The 11,085-nt window shown below is 37.3% G+C and overlaps 1 protein-coding gene across 1 annotated transcript in view; it reads right to left on the minus strand.

Annotated features, from left to right (window-relative positions):
• LOC140142286 (uncharacterized) overlaps window positions 1-8,533 on the minus strand; it is a 385,706-nt gene extending 377,173 nt beyond the window's left edge. Inside the window, exon 1 of the mRNA XM_072164254.1 lies at window positions 8,444-8,533. Coding sequence (XP_072020355.1) covers window positions 8,444-8,452 — 9 coding nt within the window. The 5' untranslated portion in view covers window positions 8,453-8,533. The remainder of the gene's footprint in view (window positions 1-8,443) is intronic.
• Window positions 8,534-11,085: the final 2,552 nt, after the last annotated feature.

Genomic DNA, 11,085 nt, shown 5'->3' on the forward strand with positions numbered 1-11,085 from the left:
AACATTGTAGCATGTTGGGGACCGTTCACAAACACTTGTTAGGGGGCCCTGATGTAAAAAGGGGGGGTCCTTAAAAGTTTTGGCCCTCCTAAGGGGGGCCTTGAAAAAAATGACCACAAATTTTCCTGGGAAAATTGAGTTTATTCAAGTTTCTATACGGTTGACCCATAATTTTCATGTCAAAAAGGGAAACCCTGAATTTGTTGAGATCTAAAGGGGGGGGTGGTGAAAAGTTTTAGCGATGAGACTTTTAAATGTTCAATCAAATTCAAAAACATACCTGCCATATCGGTACTGCGGTACACTTGTTAATGTTGGACACGTTTAAAAAAAATCACATTTCATATAACTCACCTCTCTTACACAGAAATTGATTTGCAAATATTAGGCAACAACATAAACCCTGTTCTATAAATGAACAGGCAATTCAAGTATGGTCGGTCTGATGTGTTCTTACACTAGTTGCCTGTTTAATGTTGAACCATGTTTCTTTTTTAATTCAATCCACTGTTTAAGTTACCTCCCCAGTTTAGTCTACAAAATCAAATTTGGGAAATGTGGTTTATATTTCACCCTACCCTATTACCCACTGGACAAGTTCAATTTGTACTGAATTACACAAGTCTGAATGAATAATGATTCTGATGGCATTCGTGTCATGACACTATACACCCTGTGTATTCATGAAGGTTGCATACCACAGATTCATTTTAGTTTCACAGTCACATGTATTCCAAGATCTATGGTTAGAACAGCATTGACAGCTCTGTTGGTTGTGAGTTTTCCGGCCATACAATACAGGCAAGCTATGTACTTTGCATGTTGGTACTCATGTCAGTTCAGTCATTTCATAAGATTTTTGTACTTTGAAAAGAATGTTGCTATTGCTAAATTCTGTCAATTTTGTACCTGCTGTAGTCCACATGGGCAGTAGTCAGGTAGTGTGTATTCAATTTGGGGTGTCTACAAAACTAAGACCTAAGACCTAAGACCCAAAAACTAAGACCCTATCTACAAAACTAAGACCTACAAAACTAAGACCTACAAAACTAAGACCTACAAAACTAAGACCTACAAAACTAAGACCTACAAAACTAAGACCTACAAAACTAAGACCTACAAAACTAAGACCCTGTTTTGGGTGTCTACAAAACTAAGACCTAAGACCTACAAAACTAAGACCTACAAAACTAAGACCTACAAAACTAAGACCTACAAAACTAAGACCTACAAAACTAAGACCTACAAAACTAAGACCTACAAAACTAAGACCTACAAAACTAAGACCTACAAAACTAAGACCCTGTCTACAAGTACAAGACCTACAAAACTAAGAAGCGTGACCATAATGATTGAATGGTAATCTTTTATGAAAGTTCTCGTCATTACTCAATTATTGCCAATTACTTCACTCAATTATTAATTATTATTACTACTCAATTATTATATTAAAGTGTTGAGCCCAAATAGTACCAGCTTACTAGAACAGTTGGCCTTTGCATTTATGGTGTAATTGTAGAACATACTTCACCCCGAATTTCACCACAGTGACCTCATCCCAATGGCATTGTTCAATAACCTCAATAAAACAATCACAGTGCAAAATTTGACCTCAAGTTGGAGAGTATGAGTTTTTGTATACCAAATTTTCAAAGGTCATTCAATGAATGCACAAATGTATTGGGCTTAAACAACTGTGCCCTGATAAATGAGCATGTTGTGGATCCTAGTGTATCATGGTAAGGAATAGATGGTCATTTTATTGACCTTGGTCAGTGCTTTGGCATGGCAGCAAATAAACTATAGGATAAGGGACTCACCATCATATATTTTAATAAGGGGGCACAAAGACCAGGGAAAAGATAAGTATTTAGGTCTTTTGGTCTTTAGTGGACAGCCCTGTAGCCAGCATGATTTCGCAGATGGGGGGGGGGCGGGTGCAGATTTTTCAAATGCAGACCTTTCAGACGAAAATCTTCATTCTGGCTAAAAGGCTATTGGTATTTTTTATTTTAGACAATTTTTACAAAAAGTTTATGATTTGGGGTATGCCAAAATTTATTGAAAATTGTGTAATATTTTGCCTAAATTTGAAATGTGCTAGGGTTCGCGGGTCGCCGCCCCACCCCCACCCACTCTGTACGGGCCTGTATGTGAGGTTGCAGAGACCGTAGTTTTCTTTGAGAAGTTGGACACAGCAATGTGTCAGAGGTCATGTGGGAGTCATTTATACAGGGTGGGCCATTAAAAAGTTCACACTTTTTCGATGGCTTATTTCTCAGAAATAAAAACACATATTGAAATAAGTTGAACATATTTGTAATCCTCTATGTCTGGACTGTCATTGCTGAAAAGGGCATTAACATCCATGGTCTAATTACAAAATGGCGACCATTTAAAGCAGATAAGTCAAAAACCACTTTGCACACACGTAAGACTATAGACAATGATCATGCATATTAAGTTTTTAGGCTTAAGCAAGTTTTAAAAAGTTTGATGACTCTATATGCATTTACTTGAGTGTCATTGCGGGGTCATCGGACTCATGCGTGTATGAGTTGTTTACTGTTTGAAAATCATTCACCTGTGAAATTGACACAAAAGGCTGATTGGACATGCTCATTTACATAACAAATACACTAGTTTTGGAGGGAACTTCAAATTTAAAATGCCTTGCGTGCGTTCTTGTCATTCATGTCAGAGATACCCGTGTAAGTACTTTGAGGTGATTCTTGCTGTTCAAAATGCGGCAGTTTACAAAGGAGGAACGAATTTTCATCGAGGAGGAAATTTCAAGAACCGGAAAGGTGCGCTCTGTCCTGAATGCATGGCCGCACCAGTTTCCGAATACCAGACTTCCTAGTCGCCGACACATCTATAATATTAACCAAAAGTTTCACTTACATGGAACTGTTCTCAAGCGGAACAAATCTAACAGTGGGAGACCACGAACAGGAAGATCAGCCAATCACATTGCCGATGTTAGAAGGGATTTGCAAGCTAACCCAAGATTGAGTACTCGGCGGAACAATTGTCCCCATATTCCAAGGACAACGTTCAGACGAATCATCACTCATGATATCGAATGGCACCCTTACAAGATCCTTAAGCGTCATGGACTGCAACCAGGAGATCCAAATCGGCGACTTCAGTTTTGTAACTGGTTAGTTAACAGAGCACGTCGCTTTCTTGATACCGCTGTTGTTGCTGACGAGGCAAACTTTCAAATGGACGGGTCTGTCTCTTCTCAAAACATACGGATGTATGCACCGAAAGGCAATCCTCCGAGAGACTTTGCTTTTAACGTTCCACATGACAGACGCAAAGTGAGTGTTCTCGCAGCCGTCACAGGAAACAACCGGTTGATAGGACCGATATTCGTTGACCAGAACATAAATGGAAACGTTTACCTCGACATAATCAATGATCAACTAGAGCCTCAACTGGTCCAAATATGTGGACAGGAAGCGAACGGGGCCATCCGCAGGGCGTGGTTCTTTCAAGACGGAGCGCCAGCCCAACGTCTTATCGCTGTTAGAGACAGATTGCAGGAGTTGTTTCCGCATCGTGTTGTCGGCCTTGGGCATCATGTGGAGTGGCCTCCGAGGAGTCCTGATCTGACACCTTTGGACTTCTGGCTTTGGGGTGATGTCAAGGCGTCTGTGTATGGCGGAGGAACGCCAAGGAATTTGCGGGAGCTGAGGAGACGTATACAGATGCGTTCACAAGGATCCAACGCACCAGGGTTACTTCAAGAGCAGTTCACCATATGTACGATCGCATGCGATGATTTGTATTCATGCGAGCAAGGAGGCCCACGTTGAAGGACGATAAGAACACTTTAAAGACAGAAGCATTTTCACTGTGGCATGCATAAATACGTGACTTTATGGAACCATGATAAGCAGTAATGAAGAACAGAACTATTTTTATCAGAGTCAAATATGATTTTACTTGTATTCTTACTTTTCTAGTGCAATATTTTTAATTTCATGACAATTTGAGACAAATAACTTGTTTCCATTGAAGCACTGCTACGGTTTACATGTGTCTATATGAAGAAATAATTTCCGAAGAGAAGGAGAGACATTCCTGACACCTATTTATAAATTTATCTTGTTATATCTCTATATAAGATTTATGTTATAGTGCAATAACCATCATGAAGACTCGGGTATAAAATTATGCACATTATCTAGAATGCGACTGCAAACAAACGTTAACTGCGCAGATTATTTAAAGCTACTGTTACATATTCTGTTCAACTGGAAGGCTACATATTCTTATTCTGTTTGAAAAAGAAATATTTATTTAAATATGGTTAATTTACAAGAGAAATATTGACAGAACTTTCATGCGTACTGTTATTTTTCTTCCTTTGTTCCTAATCCATTGTGGTGTGAACCAGCGACCACCATATATCGCGTGATTATCCGCTCCATTTGACTTACGTGTGTGCAAAGTGGTTTTTGACCCCTTGCTTCAAATGGCCGCCATTTTGTAATTAGACCATGGATGTTAATGCCCTTTTCAGCAATGACAGTCCAGACATAGAGGTTTACAAATATGTTCAACTTATTTCAATATGTGTTTGCACTTTTGAGAAATAAGCCATCACAAAAGTGTGAACTTTTTAATGGCCCACCCTGTAGAGAACATTTGGTGAAGTTTAAGTAAGCTATTTAACCTTAGGGTTTAACAGTAATAAAAGGGATGAAGTGTATGTAATTACACCATGTAAAATGTGAACAGGTTATTGGCGAGTTAAAAAATAGGCGAGTTAGAAAAAGGCGAGTTAAAATGGCGAAGTTACCCCCTGCAGTGTTTTCGGAAAGTCCATGCGGCGAGTTGTGAATTTCCGGAAAGTCCATCGGCGAAGTTGTGAATTTCCGGAAAGTCCATGCGGCGAGTTGTGAATTTCGAAAGTCCATCTGGCGAAGTTGTGAATTTCCAGAAGGTCCACATGGCGAGTTGTGAATTTCCGGAAAGTCCACGCTGGCGAAGTTGTGAATTTCCGGAAAGTCCATGTGGCGAAGTTGTGAATTTCGGAAAGTCCAAGATTTTGAACCAAAAATGCAGTTTTGGTCAAAATTCAAAAACTGATTATTTAAAAAATTGATACTTGTATTCTTTGACTCATGTCAGTTCCATAATTATACTTCAGAGGTTGTTTAAATGTAACCCCAGAATACATTGCAGCCACTGATGGCATGTGGTTTGAGAAACACATGGTTGTTTTCAGAAAATATCACACTGGGCTCCTGCAGTGCATGGTCAAGGTTGTTATACAACCAGATAAGCTATGTGTCTGCATGCATGCATGTGCAAGAAAACTTTGCTGGTTTCATCTTCTTTTCCCAAGCATTTAAAATATCTAAAATTGTTTTAAAAACACACGACTTTTTAACTTTCTTGGTGGCAATGTATCCACAAACATTAGCCGTACCAAATTATCAATTCAAAACATAAAAGTCTCGATGAATATTCCATCAACTCACTGTTGGGACTTCATCATAGTGTTACTGTAACTTCGCCACCAGGATTTCATAGTGTTACTGTAACTCGCCACCGGGACTTCATAGTGTTACTGTAACTCGCCACCGGGACTTCATAGTGTTACTGTAACTCGCCACGGGACTTCATAGTGTTACTGTAACTCGCCACCGGGACTTCATAGTGTTACTGTAACTCGCCACCGGGACTTCATAGTGTTACTGTAACTCGCCACCGGGACTTCATAGTGTTACCCATGGGAATATCTAAAAATAGCCTGACTCTGTGGGGGGTAACTCGCCTTTTTAACTCGCCTTTACCTAACTCGCCCATATTGTAACTCGCCTAAAACATGCTCTCATGTAAAATAAGATATAATATTAATGTCAACCAATGCACTATTGTCATTATTGTGGCTCACAATAGACCCTTCACAATTAATTTGTAGCATCCAGTCATGTTTGATATTCAACAAGAAATGTCTTTAAAAAGACAACGCCATGGATGAAGATCATGTTTCATAATTTTGCATTGCAAGTACTTGGAAAGCTAGTAAATTTGAATATTTGGCACAACTAACCGGGTGCGAAATATTGGCATTTATTGGTAAATACCACCAATGACATACTAGGAAATACTCAAAATTTTCATGTCGAAAGCTGAATTGGAAAATGTGTGCTAAATTGGTCTACATTTAATTCATACTTGTAACAAACGGCTCAATTGAAATCACATCCTCTGAGTTTTACAACAATCCAACAATCTATATTCAGATAACCTTAAGAATGTTTGCTGCTTAATTAAGGGATTTCATATCAACCACATTTCATGACAATCCAATTATCTATTATCAGTAACTGTTAACCTTGATATTGAAGCATGGTAATTAATTTTAGATATATTTATTCGCAATGTATAGTTTACTGGTAGTTACAATCACATCATAAGGCCACTAACAGTCAATTTTGAGTTTCCCGTCACATAATTTCTGAAAACAAGTGAGGTAACTTTTTCATTATTCATTATTTTTCTGCCTTTCGTTATATGACTAACACGAATGTAAAATGTGTTGTTATTTGCCACTCATTCACTTGAAGATGGATGTTTAGCCCTAATGAGATTCAAAAGTATATTAAAATTAGTCACAATAATGAATTCAAGTGAGGGTCAGAAAATGAAGTGAGGGCGGTGACGGGAAACTCAAAATCGACTTTCATTGGCCTAATCAAAAAGACTGATTACTCAATCCCAGGGATTCCCGGTTGCTCTACACGTAAAAAAAAATGTATAAAACCAAAGCCACTATCTACCCCAATTACTGGTATCCCCCCCCTCGACGACTAGTGTCACTCCCAACATCAATTAGTGTTGGTAGTAGTGCACTATTTATACCCAGCTCTGGTCAGATCAGGGAATGGTCAGATAATGCTCATTATTATTGTTTAATTAGTGGTCACACTTTACTTGTCAATGCTTGTTGACAGCTTATCAGTAGTCAGATCAGCAGGGTGCAGTATCCTTTTTCATAGAGCAAAATTGTTCAAAATGTTCTAAAAACCTTATTTTTGAACGGATTTTAATCGTTAACAAAGCAAAATGTATGTTTAATATATTAATTATTTCATTAATAGCAATTTCCTAAATTTCCATCCATAAATAACCACAGAGAATTATCTGTTTATACAAAATAAGTGTTTATTTTCAATTAGCCATCTTATCAGTAAAACTGATAGGAGGCCAAATTATAGTCAAAAAACAGATTCTTTGTCTGGTATTCCCGGCAACCCAGTCTATATGTGGCTCAGTTGTAAACATACACAACACAAACTGACTGTGAAGGAGCCTATATGCACGTAAACAACTTTCTAGTACATGTATAATAAAATCCGCTTTTTGAGTATAATAAAGAAAGTCATGCATTGGCAACATGAAGGAAATACCTATTGCTAACTTGGTAAAATGCATACTCAGTAGCCCAATCTTGTACATCATAGCACCCAGTTTGGGTTTGTAGTTTCAAATGTTGCAATTAAACATTAGTTCTTTCAAATATGAAACGCTAAAACACAAATCTAGAACAAACAATCATTATATTAGAAAGATATAGCAAACTTTCCATGATAGAGATTGGACCCAAGACAAAGTACACCCAAATTAGGTGACAATTCGGAATTAAGCCATGGCTGGAAAAACAAGTGAGGCAAGTATTTTACACACCAAATCAGATCAAAGCTATGCATGGTGAAACTCACAAGATTTGATCCCCCAATGTCCAAATTATTTTACTAGTCCCTTATCTGGAAGTAGGCCTACCCTTGGTTGTCAATTAGCACCTACACAGGTGGTGTCACTTTCTCTCATGGCAAAAAGCACACTGTACCATGGACTGTGATTGTACTGGAATGTTCATTGTGTCAAGCTATTTTAAAGTGGGTTTTTTAATACCATATTTCACCAGAAATTTGTAAGAAGTATCCCCAGTTTCAGTGAAAAATCTCAATATCAAAGAGGAAAATGCCATGTAATTAAATCATAACAAATAATTAAATCATGCAGCACCCATTTTTGAATTGATCATTAAATGGTCACAGGTCTTAGTTTTGTAGGTCTTAGTTTTGTAGGTCTTAGTTTTGTAGGTCTTAGTTTTGTAGGTCTTAGTTTTGTAGGTCTTAGTTTTGTAGGTCTTAGTTTTGTAGGTCTTAGTTTTGTAGGTCTTAGTTTTGTAGGTCTTAGTTTTTGGGTCTTAGGTCTTAGGTCTTAGTTTTGTAGACACCCTTCAATTTGGCCCATCCATGGCCATGTCTAAAATAAAATGGGCATTTTTAATACACATGCAGTTTTTAGAAGCTTTTAGATCCTTTTGATGATGGTTTTGTATCAACATTTAATAATGTCAGGTAACCATGGTTACAGCCAAGGGTTGCAGATACAATAATACAATATAACTCACCTTTTCCATGTTTTATCATAACCCTGTAGCCTTGCACAAATAAAAATACAAATTTCAAACTTCACTGAGAACAGTAGTACACAAGATCTTCTCTGTCATCTTTTACTAGAAATCCTTCTTTCAAGACCAATGTTCAGTGACCTATACACAAATTACTTCATATGGATGAACTGTGCCAGTGGTAATTGTAATGCTGTTTCTAAACTCAGCATGGACAAGGTTAATTTCAGTGTGACTTACTCTCTAAGGGGTAAAGTTCCTTTCTTGAACATAAACACCCTTGGCATAAAAGGTACAAGTTAAAGTGCCATGTGTGTATTTCATTCATTTGGAACAAAACTTAGGCGTGATGGGCAGTTTTTGTGTTGATGTTGTGATCAGATGGAATAAATATTTAAATAAAAAACAGAAAACAAATGTCTAAAACGATTTCTTTTGTCATAGAGATGTTTTCAAAGTAAACATGTGGTCATCAAATATAAAAATATCCTTTCAGTATGTTCTGGCTCCTACACAGGGGTACCCACCCCTCCTCTGCAAGGGCAGCACCCCCCTAAAAAAAAAAAAAACAAACCTCCTTAGGTGAAAACCTTTCAATGTGACAATCCACCACAAGAGTGACATATAATTCTGGCAGAACTAGTTCGGTGATATCATGGTTCAATGAACTTTTCAATGAACAATAGAAAACAAACGATATATACAAAGGCCCATTTACTGATTTTACTACCTTCCTAGCAAACAATATGCAATATATCATGGTAAGGCTTTATGGGAGAATCTGCCTGTCCAATATTTCAAAAGAGTAAAATGCTGGATTTAGATCCCATTTGTGATGGACAGTCATACCAAATAAGAACCAAATTTGGAAGCAAATTAACAAATGGCTGAATTTTTCATGTTAAACTGTTCAAAATAGCCCCCCCATTTTTTTGAGGGGGGTGGGAAAGCTCCACTCCTCTTATCTTCATCACTCAGTTCTTAATCCAATCTCAACTGCTACTGAGGTTTGTTGCATGTTGTGCAAAGTATTTCATAACATTATCATTACAACTATATCTTGAACACACTATTGATTAAATCTAACTAAGCAAGTCTAATTAAAAGGACACCAAAGACAGATCAGTTACATTTAGTACTAAGCATGTATACAGCAGTTGCCATGGTCACCATAGTAAGACCAAAAAAAAATTGTTTGCTTGTCCATAGATCACTTTCAGAAGTTGGGTCGGTCGGTCTGGAAAATGTTTTTTTTCTTTTTCTTTTGTTTCCCATATATCTTTTTTTTTTCTCCAAGTACCAAAAGTATAACATTTTGTAAATAAAGTACTTGTTTGTATGTGAAACACTCACAGCAGAATTTCCACAAAAGACAAATTCAAGGTAAACCCTACTTTATTTGACATTTACATGTCTTGTGGACTTAATATACTGCATTTTTAAGTTCAACAATGTTTTATTTGTGTAGACACTGATGATCATACGAAACATCGGAACCCTTAGCCAAGTACGACTGGACAGGGGGAAACATGCATGAAATGGTATTTAACAACATTTCTTTTCTATCTTCAGCTTTTCAGACAAAAAGTTCATGTCTTTTTTTGGAAAATTGTAAAAAAAACTTTCTTCAAAAAAGTTTTATGGTCGGGACTGCCAAATGGTCGGTCGGAAGAGGACAAGCAATACTTTTTTGTTGCCTAACTTGAATATATCATGATTGTGTCAAGCCGTTAATTCAAATGAGGAGTGGCAGCAGCAGATTTTTTACGGGGGGGCAAGGTGAATTTCAGGAAGGTCAAAAATCATGAAGTTTCCACCAAATTGCTCTGAAAATTGTAAATATTTGATTTTTGCTTTGTTTTGGTTGGGGTAAGATCTCTGACAGGGAGCATGCCCCTGGTATCACAACTACAAATGAGGTTCAGTATACATCAGTTTCTCAAAGTGTTCCATACTCAGAAACAGGCTCAGAAACATGCATGGTCTCTTCACTCCATCTGTATTTTAATATTTTCTAATGTAACATCCTGTGGAAGCTGGTGGAATCATCAAATTATGTCACTGAACTTGTTGCTCCTACAGTGCAAATACTTCAGCATTTTGTGATCATGCATTCCTGGAGGGAACAATCTAAAAGATCAGTGAAGTCCTGTGAACATGATGAATGAAACTAGTTTCCTTAGGGAGGTAGGGGGTTAAAACTAATAATACTCTAATAAAACATTGATGTTTAATATTGGACCCCTTCCGACTTCATTTTACAGACAGAGAGGAGGGGTCAACTATGACACAAAACTAGTTATAAGTTAATATGTTTTTGGACTTTCACTCTTTTGGTTTGTTCCCTTAGTCACTACATATAAACCCATGAATTTCCCTCATCAGTAAAATGATCAAAACCTCGCCAGCCTTCACTGCTTTTCAAGGTTTATAGGCAGTACAGGAACTTCCTTTATCATTAACAAATACAGGATCTGAATTCTAGTCACCAGTATGAAAGTCAATGAGCTCATTCATGATCAAGAGGAAAAAATTATGACCAAATTTTTGTTTCTGTTGTCACAGATGAAAATTGCTCAACCTAACTGGAAATAATAGCCAAACATATTCAATATAAAATTTTAGTTTTATCATATGTTTTG

This window comes from Amphiura filiformis, chromosome 20 (genome assembly GCF_039555335.1).
Source record: "Amphiura filiformis chromosome 20, Afil_fr2py, whole genome shotgun sequence".
Classification (NCBI taxonomy): domain Eukaryota; kingdom Metazoa; phylum Echinodermata; class Ophiuroidea; order Amphilepidida; family Amphiuridae; genus Amphiura; species Amphiura filiformis.